The following is a 22,147-nucleotide window of genomic DNA, read 5'->3' on the forward strand; positions in this document are numbered from 1 at the left end:
TTGTTGAACTTGGAGTTTCGCTCATAGGATACGTAACGAATATTATTGTAAATCACTTGATTTTAAGAACGGTGCTTATGTGATTGATGTATACTCGTGGCTAATGTATAGGTTTGGTAAGTTTAGTCTATGATATGAAAAAATTCAGAGTTTGAGGTAACAGACTTAGGGACATATAAGTACAACAACAATATACACAAATCTAATCCCATAAATGAATATAATGAACGTAAATCTTATCTCTACCTCATATAAGAAGATATGAAGAGATATAGATATTCGACTTAAAAGGAAGAATATGCAAAGAAAGTGAATGATGTAAATGACGTGTTAGAAACTTCAAATATCTCAAAGCTTGTAATTTTTACACATCAATATCGTTCACAACGGCGATGACAATTCTTCGCCCTGCAGAGCATTTTCCGTCTGGCGTTTTAAGGAGTAATAACAGCGAAAGAATTACATTTTCCTTCTCGAGGATGTGTGTTTACAAGCAATCAGAATGCTATTGCACCAAAAATAAGTTTTTATCAAGAATTTCTAAGCTAATCTCGTTTTAGGGCCTTTGTAATGAAGGCTTTTGAAATTACTATGACAATGTATGACAAAACTGTGACAGTTATACCTAACAACAGAACCAACAGGTCAAATCCACTGTCCTGGACTGTGTAGACACGAAGCCTTATTCTATCCCAGTTACTCTCTGTCCAAACAGGGTCAGCTTCTTCCATGGTATCGGAGGAATTATGAGGTAACACCTCCCAAGTTTCGTACTCGTACTTCAATCGAGTTGAGTATGCTGGGACATACCTGTTACATGTGATGGATAAGTTCAAAGCAAGAGCATGTGTAGCACTAAACAGCTACAGAGTATCAAGCAACATAAGTGGTGTAAGTTTATATTACAAGGATAGACTGAAATCCAGTTACTGATCGACAGAAGCATATACACTGAAAGTCAACAATCTTCATAAGCTTTTTTTTTTTAGGATACTCCAGAGTTACCCTTTGCCTTGTTTTGTTGGAACGAATTGGTAAGCTGACTTAACCGTCTATTTTTATCAGCTAATGGAAGTCAAAGTAGGAATAGAGGTGAATCAAGGATTTAAACTCTATGGGTTCAACCTTTAAGGTAACCTATTTGTATGTTTAAAATTATGGATTCAGACCTACTAGTTATTGCAGTTGAACAAGGTGTCACAATTCTACATCCGCCCCTGACTGAGAAGGACAAGCATACGACAGACTGAACAGATCGGGCTTCACATTGCTTTGTTGTTTTAAGCAACATAGCAATGGTTTTTATTAACATATAAGCCGGCATGAACTAAATATCAGTAAATTAAAATTGTGGAACTACCTTGTCGTGGAAATGACACAGACACCCTTCCCGTCTGTCTCTACTTTGACACACATTTCCCCATTGCCACTGCAACCCTTCGGACAAGTAGAGCTCATATTCTTTGAAGGTATAGCTGTTTTATCTGCCAGGAAATTCCACACAAACCGAGAGACATCCCCCACATTACCAAGATATGGCTGAGAGGAAGGTTCCCCCATGACAACTCCGACATAATGGCTTGGGCAACTTGTAGAGGAAGCAATGTAGCGATTTACCAGTTCACATGTGAGACCTGGTTCACAACTTAACAAGCAGCCAAGGAGTTCTTCAACCAAGGACGCATTTATGTTGATGGTATTCAAAACTGAATTCTTTATTTCCTTCTTATCACTGGCCAGAATGTACAGACTTCGGGCAACAATAGAAGCAGCAGCCACTATGGCTGAAGAGTTTATATTTGCTGCTAACATGGAAATTATTCTAAATTAGAAAATGTAGTGATTCTACAACACAATGAATTAATCCAGACAAAGGCAAGGAATATAAAGAGTGAAATAACAACTCACATAGATCATCCAAGTGGCTGTGATAGAATTTATTAGTAAAAGCAGCATCAAAGTCTTCAAGGACTACCCCAGAGGTCTCTGGATTCTGTTTAAGAAGAAACAATAAATAAGCAGACAAAAACAAACTCGTTTAATTTATACAATTCCCTCTTTTCACTGATAGCAATTGATTCCTCTACCATCAGCATCAACATTCCTGCAGTTCTCCATCAAGCCTTTCACTAATGTCCAGTAATTTGAATATCCGTGTTGCTCTTCTAAAGTTCATTATCCAAACTTCTGCTCACACTCTAGTGACTCTATATTCTTCTTCATCTTTTTTTAAATCAGTATACTATAATCTAAAGTAATAAAGAAAGCGAAAATATCATTCAGAAATTACAAGGATGTTATCAATTCCATTATTCCCTTAATCCATTTTCCTCCACCATCCTGTTCCTCCCCTTGGTGCCCCCACCCTCAACCCGGACGACCACCAGCACATCAGAGTCCAAAGATTTTTTTTTTAAAAGCAACATGACAGTGGAGCATTACAATGCAGAGGATAAACAACCAAAAATCATAATAAATATGCAATTCGTGAACATAAAATGTAGAAGAGAATTTTACCAGGAAAACATTAGGACGTTCTTTCCAAAAAAGCTACACCTAAGCTTAATTTAGCATAAAAGATTATTGCATAAGGTTTAAGCGGGAGGCTAAAAAGCTGGCCCGAAATATAAGCCACTAAAGTTTTGAACAAACCATACATCTTTACTAAAATATAATACAGGGCATCAAAGAACTTTGCACAAAATACTAATGGCTACTGAAACAGACAATGCAGGACTTCTTATTGTTTTCTTGAATTTACCTGTGAGAGGTGACAAAACTACTTTGTACAGTCTTTCTGTGTCTCCTACCTTCATGTTATTTATAATTTATAATTTCATTTGAGATGGAGAAAGTGCACAGAGTAGATCAAACTGAAGATCATGGAAGGCACAAAGAAAATATATTATCATTTATAAAAGAAATACTGGGGCATTTTCACCACCTTCTTCAGAAATGACATCAGTGAGGATGGGGGTAACCCTGGATTTGATTTACTGGCCCTTGAGATCTTAATGCTTTGAGTCTTAAGCGAACCTAGAGCATCCTTGAGGGCGCTAAAAGTTCCATTTGTGGCACTCTCCTGCAAAATTGAATCACATGACAGTATTTAAAGTATTAGCCATGCTGACTGAAGTATCAAGTTTTTGAATATTAAGCAGAAAGATAAGAAGCTGTCTGAATAAGAAAGCATCAAATCTGTGGTGAGGATACATATAAATCGTTTTGAAGTTCTTCAATATCTGGGTAGCAGTGTGTTCATAATTTCAATAATTGATTCCCATGAAGCATGCAGGGTTGAGGACTGTTAACTATACATATGATTGACATACTTTTACAGCATCACCAAGATGAGAGGATATCATAATGTAACTAAACAATTATACAATTTTTTTTTTACAACACTAAACAATTATACATTTTATAGCAACTTACTTCTAAAAAGTCATTATTATAGAAAATTATCTATTTTCATAGTAAAAGACTAACATGTGCAACAGCAAAGGAAAATACACATATTTGATACAACTTAATAAACAAATTAACGAGCAGGATAAAACCTTACCATTGTACTATGAGCAAAGAATGTGTTATCATCCTGAGTGAAACCCTTTCCAACTGATCCAATTTCAAGAACCTAAACAAACAAATTCAGATATAACACTGGTATAAATGGACATGTTCGATCTGATTAGTGATCTCTCAATATATTGACATGATAACACAACTTGTAAACAAAACATATTTCATATCGAACTAAAAGAATCCAACTAACATTAACAACCACAAGATACCCGGTATAGTTCCACAAGTGGGGTCTGAGGAGGATGGGGTGTACGCAAACCTTACCCCTAACATTAAATAGATGTTAAATTTTCACATTTATTCAATAAATAGACAAAGCATATCTAGAACTTGCTGAAATGGCAACACAACCAACAACACAGCTGGTTGGGATAACAATCAGCAGAAACAAGATATCATTAGAGCAAAAGGGTTGGAATCGATAACAATGTAAAATTTACTTGTTGTGTCTTCAGACCCCGAGGTTGAACAAGTAATTCTCTGAAATATTTGTAACATCTAACTCTCTCATTCCAATAATGACCTCATATAAAGAAAATACATGTCATTTTCAAGTTAACATCGGTATTAGTTTGACCATTAATGCACTCTCGCAAAAGGTTTGCAAGAGAAAACACATACCGTTTCAATAAGGGCCAAGTCAAGCCCACTAACAGCATCAGAATGTTGATCAAGCTCAAGAATAAATCTCCTACTGCCAAGGTAGCCCCAGGCCTCTCCGGTGAAAACAGCAAATACAAGCTGCAGAAGGGAAGTGTCACAAAGCGTGCATAGTAGTGGTTACTAAACACTATTTTATGCATACATATTACACAGACAGAAGCTGGTAAAAGATTCTCATAATAACTGTTTTGGAAACAAACACTAAAACAAGAAATGCTTAAAAATTTAGCACAAAAGCCTGTATATTGTTGTAACAGGAGATTATCTTAAGAAATTGATCTACATTTTTGGTTATGAAACATACTTGCTCCAGGTCTAAAATCTCTTTTAGTTCGAAAATAAAGATATAATGCACTAAAACCAGAACCAAGAACAAAATTAAAACACCAAGGGAAACGAGTACAATAGGCATGCTTGATAATTAACAATATGGCCACCTGTTTATCAAGGTCCCCCAAGCCATCAACACGTGAAAGAGCATCCACCACAGCTAGCAATGAGATCAACCCCTAGGGAGAATGTACATATGATCCATGGTATTAAGAAAATATAGAAATGCAACAATATTCTAGCTTTGAGAGTAGGAAAATTGAACAAAGAATTACGAAATCCATTAAGACAAATACAATGATACAAATCACATTTGAGAATAAGCAACTCACAGATATAGGTGAATCTGCACCAATGCTTACGTCACGAAAAAAGGAAGCCGCATCCATAGAAGCCACAGTCAATATCATCGGTTTTGCCTTCTTTGACGACGAGGTATTTATTGGTGGTAGCGCTGACCAGACACTGCAATTAGAAAATTACACGTGCTATAGGTAAGATATCGAGGTAAATTCTGTAGGGAGGAGTTTCAGAACAACATACAAGATTATGAGTATGCACCAAGAACTCGAAGAAGGCAAGGCAAAAACAAGATCTTTTCAACATTCAGTTATCTGTAAACTATAAGAAAAGATTCCATGTGTGCACCAGTATCAATTATAGGAACATCTGAACAAGATACAGAAATATCCACCCAGGACCAGGAGATGCAAAGCCAGTACTATTCACCCGTCACCCGTGCAAACCAAAAAATTTCAAATCCAATGTACAAGATCCATGAAGAAAATATAGAAGTACCAGCATAATATCATGAATTGTACTATTCTACCATCAGGCATCAGCTGAACAAGGAGTGGTTTCCTCTTATTTTAGTTTACTGAATTATAAGTGAACTCAAGATCACCAAATATAAGATGCCATACAACAGCATGAACAGATAAGAAACCAAAGGAAAGATGGTAAGTAAAAAAAAAAAAGAGCGCAGCCCGGTGCACAAAGCATCGCATGTTGGCATCTGCATAAGATATCTTAGAACTATCAATGTCAAGGTCAAAATCATACTTGTGATATTAATATTATCCTTCACTAAAAAAACAAGGTATATCAAATATAATCCTTTACTAGAAATCTCTCATATTTTGATAAGGAGAAATCTCTCATATCTAATCTGGTTCTAGCTGGGAAACTGAAAGGAAAGGGATACTAGTTCAATCTGTTCAAGAGTACAATTGAGTATCTTAAGAACCAGATAATTAGGGCAGAATCTCACCTGTACCCACCCAATGGAAGGCAAGTCTGCTCTCTAAGACAAGATTCTGAATCCCGAGTCCCAGTCTTTGTTGTCTGATAAATATAACACAATACGAGCAAGTTTTATAAGTAAAATATCAGATACCTATAAAAAAAAAAAATTTAGGACTATTTCCAAATCTTTAGCAACATGAAGAATCTTTAACCTGCATCACAAGATCAAAGTCGGCCACATCTACAGTGGATGATTTCTTTCTCTTTTCATTTCTCAAAGCAATCTGCACCATATAACAAGAAGAAGATACATCAATGAAAACGTTTGCGGGACACTTCCATTTCAAAATATTTCACTCTTCTTCACACAGACAGAATATAATGACAAGTATCTTCGATACCCTCGCCCTCCAATTTTTCATCTATTGAGTACTTTGAAGATAGTAAGGTCTATTGTATGTTGACTTATGAAACGCCTTCAGAAAACAACATTAGGGAAATTTAGGACGGCAAAAGTTATAGAAGAAGTTAGTAAGCATCCAATAGAAGGCACTCGTAAGTCGTAATTACTAATTATTATAGTAAACTAAAGAAAAAGATGTTATGGACAAACTAAATGTGGAGAAGAGCTTTACAAATATAAAAGACATAACAAACCTCTTGCAAGGCCAATGTGCTACTGTTCGAAAGCAAAAATACAGGAAAATTGTAAGCCTTCCACATCAATCCAGTTCCCTGCAAGTTGAGGATGACAATATTTACTTTATCTTGCAGGTCTCCATAATGCAAAGTTGAATAAACGGACGAGTGTACAAGCAGTTGCAAAAACATGTATTTATTTATTTTGATGAAGTTGATAATTTTCCACTGCATATATGATGCATACAAAAGATGTAGAGAACCTTACAAAAACATAATTCTTTTCAAAGAGCATACAACCGAGTGGAACATTGTATTGCTCTAGGTAAAAGGACACTGATTACAAATTCTTGAATCATTACCACCGATTTCATCCTTAATGAACCATAAATCTTAGATCATACAAGGCAGCTTTCCAATAATTGTTTTAGAGGTTTCTTACATTAAATCATCAAGAAACCACAGCCAAAGAAGATAAAAAGGAATTTCGATGTACCGTTGCAGACTAAAACTTATAGACTAATCCGTTGGCTCAATAATCGACAGATCAAAACTAAAAATTTTGAAAAAGGAACCATATAACTCTTGTGATAACAGTGATAACGTGCGAATGAGGAACTTGTAGATTTCATTTAGCTTAACATCAAAGCATTAACGAACTTAAATGGTATATTTGGATGGAAGCACAGCGATGAAAAAGAAAGCACAGGAGTTTAAAATGCACAATTAGTTTTTTAATTATCAGTCAAACAAACAGAAGTATATGATCAAAATAGTTCTTCACAACATACAGTTGGGTTCCATTCAAACTTGCCACTTTGATAAGGAGCGAATTCAGCTTGCGGAAACTTTTTGTCAGGGGAAAATCCTGTAAACGAAAAAGACTGTAGTAATTATTCAAATTCTTTGAAAAGAATAATTACTTAAAAAGAGAAACTTAACTTAAATACTTACCTTTTAAGCCATTTTGAAGCTGAGAACCTGATTCAACCAATACACCAACAACATGCCTAGAAAAATCTGCATCAATCGATAACCTGAAACACAACACACCACCAGAAATCAATCAAAGATAGAATGGTGTGCCCATTGTCCTAAGGCAGAAGTTCTGCAGAGCAGAAAACTTGCACAGTAATCGGATATATGACGATGACACCTCCATCCAACAAAACCTTTTTCTTTTTCTGTAAAAGGATCCAGATTTTGTGTTACACTATGATGCATGCACAACATCAAAAGGAAAATTTGATGGTGAGACAAAAGCAAGCATCTCATTGTCAAGAGTATGCATACTCATGAGAAGTTAGACATAAACACCTCGCTCACATGCACAGCAGAGACCAAGATGCTATAAATGGTAATTAATGTTCACCCTTTAGCTAAATGATATTATGAAGCTTCTTCTCTCAGTAAACTGAATATATAATAAAAAATGGTCAACAAATTATAGCATCTGATAATTAATATGAATCATAAATATTCTGTAGAACACAAAAAAGTTTATTAGCCTCTATCATGTCCAAAGTATGCAATTTAATGTACCTACTTTAAATAAAATCCAAGAAGTGAACCAGCATCTGCCAACTATATAATAAAAAGTGGTCAACAAATTATAGCATCTGATAATTAATATGAATCATAAATATTATGTAGAATACAAAAAAGTTTATTAGCCTCTATCATGTCCAAAGTATGCAATTTAATGTACCTACTTTAAATAAAATCCAAGAAGTGAACCAGCACCTGCCAACTAACTTAGCAAAATACAACTTGTCTTTTTAGGTGACCACTCTCTAAACCAAGAGTACCCCTATGGTCTACTCCTAGTCACTATAACAAAATCACCACATCATATAACAGAAAGTATATGTTTTTTAACTCGAAGATTTTGGAGTTATTTTTTTCCTTTTCTTTGTTTGACTGGTCAACATTTGCTATCATCTAGAAATTCAATCGACCAATCTATACCAAGAGAATGATAGTATAAGGTGCACATAAAACAAGATTAAAGAGTGGAACAATTTGGTGTACTGTAATTCCATTAACCACTCAAAGAGGCTCAACTAATTGGCAAATGAAGGGAGGACTTTCATTTAGTAAAATACTAAAAAGGAATAATTTTCACATCCAAAGGAAGGCGAAAGATGCATAATCTTGTCCAAAAATATTACAAAGAGAGAATTTACATGCCTTGCAAAGAGATCCTCAAATTGATCCATAGACAGCAGTAATGCAGATGGCTCAGCCAACTTATTTTCAGTCTTGAACCTAGTAACTGGTGCAACTATGTTTGCACGCCCAGGGTCTAGCCATGCACAAGAAGAGTTAGACAAGAAAATTAAAAGCAGATGATGCATCTCATAGACCAAGAAAAATGCAACTAAATGCATACTTCATACTTGAACAACCGATCTCCCCTGAAAGGTTAAGCAGTCGTACACATGGATACCCGTCAATGGCCATGTACATTGACTTCTCAAGATCAGGAACTGACTCGAAAGAGTTTACTTGATCTGAAGCTGTTCAAAATTAATAACAAACTCAAAAACATATTATATGGAAGTATCGCTAAGAAACTGACGGAAGAAAGAAAGACATGCATTATAATTCGGCAGTACTAATAGAACTCTGCATAGGAAAATGCTTTCTAAAATGAGTAAAATGACATTAATTGCAGCATGCCCAATTCTTCCTTAACTACCACACACGAACTCAATAATCCAATCAAAGCTATTCGCCTTTGAAATGACTAAAATCCCAATACCATTTTGTGCTCATTGTTATGGATTTCCTCCAATAAAAGAAAAAAACCCCGAGATCACAAAAATCTTTTCATAAAATAGCTGCATTAGCTTCCTTTCTTGTTAACTTAGTCATGCACTTACGCTCGAGTATAACAGAAGGCATTCCAATTACCTGAGGAGATGAAATATCTCATTGTCCAAAAGGTACCTCTTTGAAATAGTTCTAAGCTCATACTTGGTTAATTTTCTGCTATACAAGTTAATTTTCCGCTATATAAGTTAAAATCTACATCTGCACTTCATTTATCATAAAATCATTTTTTTTCTTTCTTTACAGCATAGTGGTTTGTTACTATGATTGATAACAAAATTTCATTACATATCTATCAAACAGTACAGTAACACCTCATTGTTATCACAAAATGTATTATTTTCCGAAGAAACAAGCTGCTGAGAAAAATAAAGATAAATATACATATTAACAAAATAACCGGAGTAACCTGAGAAGGAGAGGAAAAACTGAGCAAGTAAGCAGACGAGGAAGACGAAAAGCTTTGAATCATTCATGGTGGAAATGAAGTGGTGTTGTTGTACTGAAGCTTGTGGAAACACTAAACCCTAGACCATGGACTCGATTCTCTCCGGTCCAGAGCTTGTGTTTTCTCTCTCCGGTTCACTGGTTCAAGATACTTAGATGTTGACTAAATGGCGATTCCAAATATTCCGGTGATCGGAGATCATCGACGGCGACGGGGAGCAGGAGTTTACTTCTACTGAATTTTGAAAATTTTATATGTGGACGAAAATGGAAAATAGTAAAATTTCTTTATTACGTTAACCTCCCTGTAGTTTTATTGAAATTACATTAATCTACCTTATGACTTTTTTATTATCGATTTAGTCCCATCTATTGGGCTTGATATTGTGCTTCAAATAGTACTATTTTTTCTTCGAACAAGCCTGTCAACAATTACTTTTTTATTTTCACGAGATAAAGAATAATAGTTTGAAATATTTTACACTTTTAAAATTTTATTTGTTAATTTTCATTGTTATGTTTTTGTTATCGTAAAGATTGAAGTATAATGATAACTAATCATTATTTTTAATTAGAGGTGACAAATTTAAATTTATTTGGAGCATTATATCTTCTAAGTACAAATTAGAATTAATTAAATTTCAAAACAGGCTTTGTGCGAGAATTAAAAAAAGTAGTTTCTCGATAAAGGCATTGGGTCATGAACTCTTTTTTACATTTTTTTCAAAGTTCAACTCTGTAAACATTTTTGGCCATAAAATGCTGGGAAAAAACGTTTTCACCTTTTTATTTTTTTTACAAGAATTCTTAGAAAAATTGATAACAATAAAAAATAGTTTTCACTTGTTCATCTTAAAAAAAACTTTGATGTATTTTTTGTGACCAAACACAATTTTAATTTTTCAATATATTTCTTACTCCAAAAAATAAAAATTACTTTTTTCTATTTTCATGACGAAACCTTTAACTCCAAGTAGACGGAAAAAGTACATTCAACCAATAAATTAGGGACCAAACCCGAAAAAACAAATATCAAACCCGACCCGACCCCAATCCCCTCCAAATCTACTTCGAATTTAAGAAGCAAAGAATTGAAATCGGAGAAGGATTAAAGCGCGATAATCTATCAACCCTAATAATCAATTCTGCTACTAACAAGTAAGCGAGCTTTTTTTCTTCTTAATTTGTATTAAAATTCAATTAACGGAGCTTTTAGTTCAATTAAGCTGAAGTAGACATACAATTGAGCAAGGATTTTGCTGAATTTTTCTGCATTTATGTTTTAAATTTTTTCCGAGATGAAATATTGAAAAAAGTGTGTTTTCTTTATTGTGTTTTGCGTTTTGGGGTTTTTGAACAAGCTGAATTTGTTATAGAGAGTTTCTGGAATTTTATGACCCCTTTTTCATAGAAAAAAGACTTCTTTTGTTGTTTTATCTGCTGTGTATTTCACAATTAGAGATGATTTGCTGAAAATTTTAAGGCCATTTATACATTTCTTTTTTTCGAAATGAGGATTAGCAGAAGTGTTTCTTTTAAATCTTTTATTTTGTACTCTTGCTGTTTTGATCATCTAGCCGAGGGTGATGGGACCCCTTCGACGCTTTTTTCGCTGTATACCCCCTCCATCCTTCGGAGGTGGAAGAAAGTACTCTAATTTGAATGCATAGTAGGGTCCTACTGGAAACGGCTTCTCTAGGTAAGGTTTATGTACGCTCTATCCTCCCCACAGATTGCACTTGTGAGATTACACTGGATATGTTGGTGTGCTTTGATTTATCGAAGCTTACGGTGTTGTATTCACAATTGGAATTTTTGTTTTCCTTAATGTTGTGTAAAATTTGAAAACGTTCTGGCTTGTTATATATTTCTTTTCCAATGAAAATTAGAAAAGACGGTGCTTTGTTATTGTATGCATTTACTTATTGTGTGTTCTTCTAACTGTATTTTTGGTTCTGTATTAACACATAGCTTTGGAATGGACAAGAGAGCATTGTACCGGGCAAAGCTGAAGGAGCAGAAGCAGAAGCGAATTGATTCCCCGCTTGTGAGGTATTATATACAAGGGAGTTGATAAAGTATTAAAATATTTTCATTACTCGGTGTTTAGTTGTGGTTAGTAAAAGACTAGATTCCCTGCTATATTCCCTATAAAAAATCGTGTACAACTTTCTGAAAAAAGTCTTGTCCATCCAAAGATAGATTGAGCAGCGCTCAGGAAAGCAAGCGCTTCAACGCTTAAAGCGATGAAGCGAAGCGATGCGAGCCTTCTACACTTCACAGACTAGAATGAGTATGTGAGCGCTTCATCGCTTAAAGCGTGAAGCAGGGCCTTGTCGCTTTTTTCCGCTTCACGCTTCCCTGAATACTGAGATCGAGCATCTGGAACTCTATGTTTTTCTTTTATATGGTATGGATACATCTAAAGAGTATTTGGAAAGTCGATACTCATAAAAAGTAGTAGATAGCGACGATGATTTTGTTGATAGTTATGGCAACATGTTGGTTTCTAGACTTTAGCTTATGGCTTCACCTGCAGTTGCTGTCATCTTTGTTTAATACCCAAATCATTGTCTGTGAGTGTGCTCTTGATTTTGACGTAGAACTAGTTTGTGTTTCAAGGGCAGAAGTTTTTATCTGCATTTGAGTGTAATGTTGATGTGCCATTTGTTGTATTTGGTCTTTTACCTGATTGGAAGTGATTGCAACCTTTACTTATGGCGGTTTTGTATTTACAATCCTGATTAAAGGTGCATGGTTCTCTAGTTTTACGATATGTATCGTGTATCATGACAATGATGATCTGACTTTGTTTAATGTGAAGTTGTCATAATTAATTTTTCTGGATCTCAATTCTCACTGTGAAGTCGTGTCTTTATTATGAATTGTGTGAAACCACAGGTACAATGAGCACGATCAGCCTGTATGTAGAGTATGTGATATAGTTATGAAATCTGAATCACAATGGCCTGGACATCAAGCTTCTCGCAAACATCACGAGGTAGGATCCTACCTATTGATTTTTGGTCTTAGCTTTTTGCATATTGAAATTTGGTGCATGCTAGTTGAAGCTTAGTTAAGTGGTCACGATGTAGTCCCCAATTCTTAAGAAAACGTCCTTTCAATCATTTTAAGATGAACACATTAAGCTGTTTGTATCTTAATATGACCATCTTTTTTTGTTTTTTCCTTTTCAAATTTGAGCTATGTTCTTAATTTGAGTATAATCATCAGGTAAAAAAACATGTTGTGCAAGCTAAGTTGTCCATACCAGACTTGGCTGCTTCATAGTCATCAGTTCCCTTCTTTTTTTAATATAGGGAATTTTTTCCTTCACCATTCTCCAACTAGCTATATCTTTAGTATGTGTTCATCATGAACTCATAGTTTTGGAATAGGCGTGCAATTACATTTGCTTTGGCTATTGTAGAAAATAACTGTATTCATAGAAAAAAAGATTCAAGTGGGATGCTGGTATGAGAAGAAAAAGGACAAGAAATTGATGGGGATAGTGTGCTGTGAGCCTAATGCAGGACGATTGACAGGTGACAGAGGAGGAATTATAATGGGGCTTACTATCTTTTGAATATAAATTCATTTGATATTTTAGCTAACAGGGAAGAACTCACATGGTTGGTATTTTAGCTAGTCATCTATGTTTATCATGCATGTAGTATTTAATATACCCTTTGCTGTGCTTGTTAAGGACCTCTTTAGTTCTTGTTACTCATCTCGTATTTTGTCCCCTATAGATGTTACATGTAAGATATGTGCTTCACTCTTCCCTGTTAAGACAGATTGTTATGTATGTACAGGCCATAAATAATCTCAAAGCTAATGCTGCTACAGCAAAAAATCCAAACAACGTAAAAAGCCAGCCTCCAAAGGAGTTGCCTAAATCCAAGCCTGAAATTTCTGAGGGCATAAGCCGTAAAGAACCTGAACCTTCTGCTGCAATGTCCAAGCCTCGTGCATCATCTATGCTTCCTCCCAATTTTTTTGACCAGCAAGAGACAAAGAAGCCAAAAATTGGTAAGTGCCATCTGTCAGAAATTGCCTTTTTATACGAACTTTCTGACTAGTCACCAAAAGTAAACTTTCTGACTAGTCACAAAAAATAACTTTCTGAATAGAAAATTTTAAACAGTGATTGTGGCATGATGCTATCTTCTATGCTTTCATGATATTGAAAAAAAAAGAAGAAGCCATTCTGTGAGTTTGAAAGTCGTTATTCGTATAAGCCCCACACACTGGATGTATGGTGAGTCTTTGGGTCAATTTGTGTACGTCTTCTTGGATATTTGCTTAAAAGGAAGGATATATTACTACGAGAGATAGAGAGGAAAAGGTGGAGGATAGGTAGAAAAATCTGTAATTTTGCTGCTATTTGGTGTGCCCTGATTTGTCCTCTCTTCTATACTTTGTATGGAAGACTTGTGTATACAATGATATCCTTATCTCTGATTTAACTTGTATAAACTTTGTAATGAATACTTGGATATTCCAATATAAAAGTTTTTTTACTCTCTCGTTGTCAAGGATGACTTATCTATTCAGTTTTCCTGTTCCAGAGAAAGATTCATCCAGGTCGGGAGACCATGTATCGAACAGAGATCCTCCAGTTTTAGATCACACTGAAGAGGTTGAACCATCTTTGGCAAGGTCTAGCATTCAGGGCCTATCTACTTCCAAGAATGCTGAGACTAGAAGCATGGAAAATCGGCGATCTGGTGAAAATGGACCGATGTCAAAAGTGAATTCTACTTCAGACGCTAAGCAGGTCAAAGGTGCTCTCCCTGCAGGTTTCTTTGACAACAAAGATGCCGACTTACGTGCCCGTGGTATTACACCGGTCAAACCAGATGTCAAGTAAGATTTGACAACTTGCTTGGCAGACCTTGTTTCCTTACTCTTTGATTGTTATGGCTTTAACTGTTTTCCTATTTTTCTAATACTGGTAGACCTCAGATGGGATCTTTCATGTCTTATCCAACTATTTCTTTAACCTGAACCAGAAAGCCAATCTCTACCAAATATGAATAGACTATCCAAATGAGAAGCACCATCTTCCGCTGGTAATATATGCTGAATAACGCCGGATGTGTTCTCTTTCAGAGTCACTAGAGCTATAAGGCTCATTTCTCTTCCATTTATTCCTCCAACTTTCAAATAGTAGTATAGATGTTCTCCGGGATTGCAGCCTAGGCAGCTCCACTACCATCAACTTCTTCATGATTACATTCAAGTAGATGTTTTGTAACGGACATGGTTCAGTGGTACAACTGAATTGAGCAATGAACCGCTTCTCAGTGCACTTTAGTCTGTGAAATGTCTGCAAATGTATGGTGGTCACATCTATGTGGTGTGATATCTGAAGCTATTTAGCAGCCTTTTTTTTTACTGCTTTGAACGTAATAAAAAAGCATGGCTTGTGTATCAGAAGTAAATTTATTCTTTCTATTTTTTGAACAACTCCACATTTAGGGGTAGATAAAGCATCGTACTCTTCATAATTTATATGACTACTGTATTCTCTCAGTGTCTTAACTGATCTAGTCTCAGTCCTTGCCTCTCCAGGGAAACTTGATGTTAACTTTAATGACTTCATTGCAGGGATGAGTACAAAGAATTTGAGAAGTTAATCCAAGAAGACTTAAAAGAAGTTGACAACCGATTAGAAGAAGAAGAGGTCATCTTTTATTTCTATATTTAATTGTTGAGCCTTCTGTAAATTTTCTGTTCTGTTAAACCATGTTATCGACCCACTTTGCCATTTATCTTGCAGATTGATGCTGCAGAAATGATTGAAGAGGAAGTATCTGTTGAACAAAGGCCAGTTCCTCAAAAGAAAAAACTAACTTAGTCCTTTTTTGAGAAATTCTTTATATTTTCTTTACACGGTCCAAAAGTCGATATAAACTTTTATATTGCATGACTTCAGGGGCTATAGAGAAAGACTTGAGATGCTGAGGAAGAAGAAGATGGAAGTAAAGGCTGCTAAGTCTTTGTTAGGCAGCAAAGAAAGTAAGGTTGCAAATAAGGAGTCTAGTGATGACGAATCATCAAGTGATGATGACAGCGACGAGAATCTTACTATGGACTGGAGGGCTAAACATTTGTGAAGGTGCTTGCCTGTCTATGCTCCTTGTACATATTCTCTCTAGTTTCTCCTTCATCCTCGTACTTTTGACCGTGTGCCCTTAGAGTAGTTCTATTGCGCTCATGCTAAATATTTAACGTTTTGGTCGTAGATAACAAGGTTTTGCCCACTTGTGCAAGTCACTAAGAGAATGAGCCAAATGGGGGTAATATTATTGTTGAGGAAAGAGGTAAACAAGTTGAGAATGGAAGAAACGATACAGTGCTAAACAAGTCGAGAATGGAAGAAACGATGAGTGTCGTTCTGCTTGCTAAAATTTTTTTTGCACTCTTATAGATATGTTTCGAAAATTGTCAGCAAATCTACTTTCATATAGTTTGTATGCATACATATTGAGGCAATGAGGTTATTCCTTTGCACATAGATGAACACTTGCAAGTTGTAACAATGTCTTTTTTGGTATTCTCTTTGTTTACACTGCAAATTTTAATGTCATTCATGTGCAATAGTGAACAAACACAAACCAGAAAGTGTTGCGGAAAAAATTGCAAATATTCTATTTTTGAGGTAGAGTATAATCTGCGTACATCCTCCCCTCCTCAGATTCCGTTGATTTATTTTTAGTATGTCGTTGTAATTAATGACGTCAAATGGGCGGATTAAATTGAATTTGAACAGATTAGAATGAATTGAGTTTTAATTAAACATGTTTTCTAATATTTTTCCAAACAAGTTGTAATATAATGTCTACCAAAACATTATACAACAATGACTCATTTCATTGTCATCTAATTTACCTTAAAATTGATCCACTTCTATCCAGTTTGTTTTACTTTTCAACAAGTAATTAAACAAATATAATTTAGTTTGTTACTTTGCTTCATTGGTTAACAAGTGTCTTAAGAGTTCATAAAACTCTCAATACCACTAATGACTATGATATATTACTAAATTAATATTCACCTCATAGTGGAATTCCAAAAATGATTTTTTTTTTCCTAGTTGTTTAACATATGATAATAATTAATAATAAAACTCCATTTGATAAGCCTACCAAGATTTCTACTGATTTATTTCTTTTCAAACATAAACCAATCTTGTGGGCTTTTAAGATTAGTTTTTTTCAAAATAATAATAATAATAATTAGGGGTCAACTCATCATAATGGGCAACTCAAAAGAGACAAAGAAAGAAATGGATAGGCCAAAAAGAACCCAAGGAAAAGGGGGTGCCAAGGAAAAATAATAATTTAAAGATAATGGAATAAGTAAGTATTGGACAAATGGAATTTTTTAAAAGTCAGTTTACTATCTTTTACTTTGTTGATGAAGATTTCTTGATAAACAACAACTAGAAAAAACTAACTAAATAATAATAACAATTTATTTGATATAATCTCACAAATAAAATTTGAACGTAGTATGATAAAAGATAACAAATATAGTAACATAAAATTTAAAAGAAAGGATTAACCAAAGAAACAAAAGGAGTATGTGAACCACAATTACTAACTTATTAGATGAAACTTTACAATTAAAAGTTTGTGCCTTTTTCTAGATCTTGCATGAGAGGTTTATGCAAAAGGAGATGCATGTGAATGAACTCCTTTTCTCTTTGGGTACATAATAAGGAAATTTCATGACCATAAAATTCAAGTATAATTTACATGTAATGTTGGTGTGTATCTCGATTAATTGTTATATTCGATATTAGATAATTTTATTTATTAAGATTTGGGATAAGAAATTACTAAATGCATTTTGTTTCTGATGAGATATTTAAATCTAAAATTTCTCATAATTCTCGATTCATTTTATTAATTTTTTGGTCGCGCGCACTCCGTTACCTTGGATAGCTTCACCTAAAATTATTTAGAGGGGTTTTCTTTAAGCTTTATCATTTTAAGCATATATCTATGCAATTTATTTTTTTTTTGTTTCTCACTAGGTATTTTTGATACTCACATTAGGATCTAACTAAATCTGAATCGTGTATGGCATGATTCAGATTTGTGAGTAACGCTCCCAATAATGTGATTAAGCTTATACTTACTATTAAAAAAAACTTGAAATTAGCCACGAAATTTATCGATATTAATCCCTAGTTAATTCATCACTAAATAGCTTCTTGAACTTTCATATAATCCATCACTAAATAGCTTCTAGCTAGTTGAACTTTCATATAATCCATCACTAATCCATAGTTAAATGGAATTATCCTCCCATTTCCATTTTCACCATCATCATTTTCATGTAATAATAGTGTTAATTTTTTTTTATTAATTCTAACTTTAACAACTCTTTCACATAACAAACCAAATTAGTGTTGGACTAATTAATTAGAATAACAATTTGTGGTCTTTAACACACTACACTATTTAATCTAATTAGCCATGTTAGGTCATGAACAAATTAAATTAGCAGCTAGCATCATATATGGCTGTTAAGCATTACTCAAATTAAATTGTTAAGTGGGCTTAACACTTCCAACTTGGTTTAATTTGTTAATTAGGCCACTAAGTGGGGAGGTTTTCATATCACCACCATAAACCTAAAAGACACCTTTGAGTTTGATAGTTTTTTTTTTTTTTAAGTATCAAACATTTAGTGGTTTATGCCTCCTTAGATTTCCATTAGTATAGGCCCATTTGTTATTTGTAGTTTGATTTATTTTATTTTATTTTAAAAAATAATAATTAATCATCTACTATTTGAACTTCACTAGCCTGACAATGCCTCAGGGAATTTTAAGTGCAAGAAGTTTTTGTGAAGATGAGAGAGATTTTCAAATTAGACTTCAAATTGATGTGCGGGGTTTTAAGAAAGTTGTGCTACTTAATTCCTATCTAATAAGGTTGAATAAAATTTAGATTAGTCTCGTTAAATTTGTTCTCAATGATTTATTCACTCATTCATTCTCGAGGCTCAAACTCCATTATAAAGAAATATGTTTCCAACGGCATTTATCCATAATTAACTCTGTTAAAAATGTTTCTGTTAAACTTTATTTCGAAATTTATATATTTGTTGGTGTTTCGGCTCAACTAAATCACATTTTTTTAGTGTCAAAGACAAATTTAATTAAGGGTAGAGGAATCTCATCTATCTCATCGAAATATTTGGTGGTTTTTTGAGTCATTAATTTGTTTTAAAATGTTTAGACGTTATATCTTTTCTTTTTATTTATTTTTAAATTAAATAATAAAAATATAGAGGATAATTAGTTTTGAGGTTTAATTTATTGTCATTAAAGTACAACAGTTAGTGGTTTATGCCTTCATATATTCCCATTACCTGAGTTTAAATGTGGTTCACCATTTGCTCTAAAAAATTTAAACAATTTTCTTTATTTTATTTATATTAATTGAAATGACATATTTGGGATGTAAGGGGCTACATTACCTTACTAGAAATGTAGTTTATATAACCTTTGGGATTAGAGGAACTAATTAAAGTTGTTAATGTGGAGTTTAATTAATACTATGTTAAGTCAAGCAAAGATGAAGTTAACGGGCTAAATATATCCCTATACTATAGAAAATAGTTTAAATATATCTCTAGTTATGCTTTCGAGCTAAATATACCCCTCCTGTTATACTTTCGAGGACACATGTAAAGTTAAGATTAGAAGAGTTATTCAATTTAAAATTCAAACTAAACATATTAAATTCATAAGAAATAAGAGCACTTAGTTTTCTAGCTAGTTGTTAGAATAGGGAGTGGTTGAAAGAGGAAAATATTTTATATAATGAAAAACTGATTTAAAGTAATTCGGTGTTTGACTTGATTCGATTCGTACAGAAAAAATTGAATAAAATGTTCTTTTTCTAACAAAGATAATTTGATATTCAAAGTTTGAATTTAAAATCTCTAATTAAGGACGAATGAGTATTTATCAGTATTCTATTAGTTATAACTTGATGATTTTATATGATAATATGAATAGCAAAATAAGATAAATAACACTAGTATAGTTGTAATATAACATAATATCTCAATTCCATGCTCTTTATCTTTTAAATTTTTTTGAATATTGCTAAATTCAATCATGCTCTTATATCAAATTAAAAAAATTCGATTATTATGATGTTTTGACTAATTTTGATGCATTTCAACTAGTTATATGGAGTATAATATAAATACAGACATTTTTTTAATAGTATATATTATTATTATTAGAAGTGGATTCTAATAATCACATTGGAAATATCCATATTAAAATTTTTTAGTGTGAATTCAAAATTTAAATATTATGAATTTAATATTAAAATTCTATCACAATCTCCATTTGATTATATTAAAATTGGAATTTAGTTTACAATTAACTTCCACTAATTAATGTCATTAGTGGAGAACCCTCAATACCCACCCCACCCCACACCCCTCCAAACCCAACCCTTAGTTTTTACTTTCTTCGTCCGGTATTATTTGTCATAGTTTTTATTTTTAGAGTCAAACTATAAAAACTTTGACTAACATTTTAAAATGTATTTTTTTGTCATATTAATATGCAAAAAATTGTAATTTATAGTACTTTTCATATAGTTTTAGAATATCTATTTTTTTTGTTTAAAATATCGAATTAATGTGATCCAATTTACCTTTGGAAATTAGTCAAATTAACTTTTGATAAGCGCAACATGACAAACAATTCCGGACGAAGGGAATATTATCTTTTGTCAATTATATTGATGTAAATTAATTTTAGCCACAACAGATTGATTTTATTAAAAAACTTTTCATATATTTAAAAAAAGTTAAGAATTTTGATATATATATATATATATATATATATATATATATATATATACACAATAATAATAATAATAATAATAATAATAAACTTTTTGTGCCTTTAGATCACTGCGAGCAGCGTGCACCATTCTTAGTAATCCATAGTCAGTCCTACATATAGAGGCCTGCAGGCGGAACTTTCAATTCTGTTCTGTTTTCTTTGCTTTTCATAAGCTTTTGTATTGAGATCAAATCGTTTCTTCTTTCAAAAGAGTCCCTCCCCCCCCCCCCCCCCTTCCCGCGCCATTACTACTATAAAGAGAACTAGCCGCGATAATTCTTGGAACAGTTAGAAGTCCCCAAGTGAGCGTCTCTTATGGGGTGTTGTCAAGCACATACGGCAAGGACCAAGAGAGATCTCATAGTTGCATAGCTCAAGTCGAAGCAAGGTGACATCGGACATCAGATAATCTCACGATCGAACACTCATACCGCGATAATGACATTCTATACTCCTTGGATAGTAATAAATAAATTATTGTATATCTAATAGTTCCGTGTATTCCAAAATTAATCCACTACTATTATTGGATGTGCAAGTCAAATAAATACAATATCGTACGTCTAAGTTTTTGTTTTATATATCTTCTGACATAATTATTTTTTCAATAATCAACTTGCTAATTGTTTTATTAGAAATAAGTAAATAATATAGTCATTTTATGAACTAAGAAGAAACTAAAATTAAATATGTTCGCAGTAATTAATTTGAACATGTCAAACATATATCTTGATATTACGTGCATGTATATAGCAAAATAATCAATTTGTTTCTGAATTACAGAAATTTTATTACTTGGTATATATTGCGATTTTTTGTTAATTGTAAGTTTACTTTTCTTTTTATCTTCCATCTTTATAGTTTTAGTTGAAATTTTTCGAATATTCATCAACCTTTTATAGATTTAATTTCTTAAACTTTTTTAGAGTTATCTGATTTATTTAATTTGTAATTCAGATCAATTCAATGGATAGATATTATTCCAAAGTATCTTCGAAGCTTTCAAAATCAAAACTAGTGTACGAAATCGAATGAATGATGATCTTTCGAGTGGTTGTTTGGAAAGGAATATTAAGTTACTATCTTCAATGAAACTATTATAAATACAATTCAAAATATAAAAACTCGCCGAGGAGCGTTATTGTTTTCTTGATTTATATTTTATTAGTATGTTTAAATAACTTTTATATTATATAATACTTTTATATCAATTATTTATTTTTAAAAATCGACACCACTTATAAAAAAATATTTTTTATAAGTGGTACTAATAAAAAATGTCCCAACTTTTAATGAATCAAAATAGCCGCTTGTTTCGATATAAAAAAAATGTCACTTAAGAAAATCAAAATCAAAGTTGATAATCAATTTTTGAGCTAAAACGATAATTAAAATGGTGCGAATGATCACATTAGATCAAAATTGGTTAACGGGAAATTAAATAATTACAAAAATGGTAAATCTCAGTGGTTCTCTTGTTCCCATGCATCTTTGTTACATAATTTTACG

The 22,147-nt window shown here is 33.2% G+C and overlaps 2 protein-coding genes across 5 annotated transcripts; one reads left to right on the forward strand and one right to left on the reverse strand.

Moving 5' to 3' along the window:
• Positions 1 to 314: 314 nt before the first annotated feature.
• On the reverse strand, positions 315 to 10,111 carry LOC101263777 (nicastrin). 4 transcript variants are annotated; one of them, XM_004250156.5, is made up of 16 exons: positions 9,707 to 10,111; positions 8,862 to 8,981; positions 8,653 to 8,767; positions 7,417 to 7,499; positions 7,254 to 7,330; positions 6,481 to 6,558; positions 6,036 to 6,107; positions 5,849 to 5,922; positions 4,911 to 5,043; positions 4,686 to 4,757; positions 4,207 to 4,326; positions 3,566 to 3,637; positions 2,945 to 3,082; positions 1,909 to 1,993; positions 1,361 to 1,802; positions 315 to 810 (listed from the first exon to the last, which is right to left on the reverse strand). In XM_004250156.5, exons 1-16 carry the CDS (start codon positions 9,771 to 9,773, stop codon positions 546 to 548), a joined length of 2,013 nt encoding a protein of 670 aa, XP_004250204.1. In that variant the 5' UTR covers positions 9,774 to 10,111; the 3' UTR covers positions 315 to 545. The 4 variants fall into 4 exon arrangements, with proteins under 4 accessions (XP_004250204.1, XP_010312692.1, XP_069147757.1 ...); XM_010314390.4 differs by having other exon boundaries at positions 1,361 to 1,805; XM_069291656.1 differs by having other exon boundaries at positions 8,855 to 8,981; positions 9,707 to 10,003.
• A 657-nt stretch (positions 10,112 to 10,768) lies between these two features.
• LOC101264081 (protein ABA AND ROS SENSITIVE 1) lies at positions 10,769 to 16,194 on the forward strand. Its single transcript, XM_004250157.5, has 9 exons — positions 10,769 to 10,902; positions 11,716 to 11,796; positions 12,646 to 12,745; positions 13,560 to 13,776; positions 14,316 to 14,613; positions 15,358 to 15,433; positions 15,530 to 15,576; positions 15,686 to 15,868; positions 15,996 to 16,194. Exons 2-8 carry the CDS (start codon positions 11,723 to 11,725, stop codon positions 15,864 to 15,866), a joined length of 993 nt encoding a protein of 330 aa, XP_004250205.1. The 5' UTR covers positions 10,769 to 10,902; positions 11,716 to 11,722; the 3' UTR covers positions 15,867 to 15,868; positions 15,996 to 16,194.
• Positions 16,195 to 22,147: the final 5,953 nt, after the last annotated feature.

This window comes from Solanum lycopersicum, chromosome 11 (genome assembly GCF_036512215.1).
Source record: "Solanum lycopersicum chromosome 11, SLM_r2.1".
Classification (NCBI taxonomy): domain Eukaryota; kingdom Viridiplantae; phylum Streptophyta; class Magnoliopsida; order Solanales; family Solanaceae; genus Solanum; species Solanum lycopersicum.

Excerpts from the sequence above, each read along its gene's own strand:
- LOC101263777 (XM_010314390.4), bottom strand. The coding sequence starts at position 9,773 with ATGAATGATTCAAAGCTTTTCGTCTTCCTCGTCTGCTTACTTGCTCAG. Across the intron at positions 5,044-5,848 it reads CTTCCATTGGGTGGGTACAG|TGTCTGGTCAGCGCTACCAC; the intron begins GTGAGATTCTGC and ends TTCTAATTGCAG. Across the intron at positions 1,994-2,944 it reads TGATGTCATTTCTGAAGAAG|AATCCAGAGACCTCTGGGGT; the intron begins GTGGTGAAAATG and ends CTTCTTAAACAG.
- LOC101264081 (XM_004250157.5), top strand. The coding sequence starts at position 11,723 with ATGGACAAGAGAGCATTGTACCGGGCAAAGCTGAAGGAGCAGAAGCAG. Across the intron at positions 13,777-14,315 it reads GACAAAGAAGCCAAAAATTG|AGAAAGATTCATCCAGGTCG; the intron begins GTAAGTGCCATC and ends TTCCTGTTCCAG. Across the intron at positions 15,577-15,685 it reads GAAGTATCTGTTGAACAAAG|GGGCTATAGAGAAAGACTTG; the intron begins GCCAGTTCCTCA and ends GCATGACTTCAG.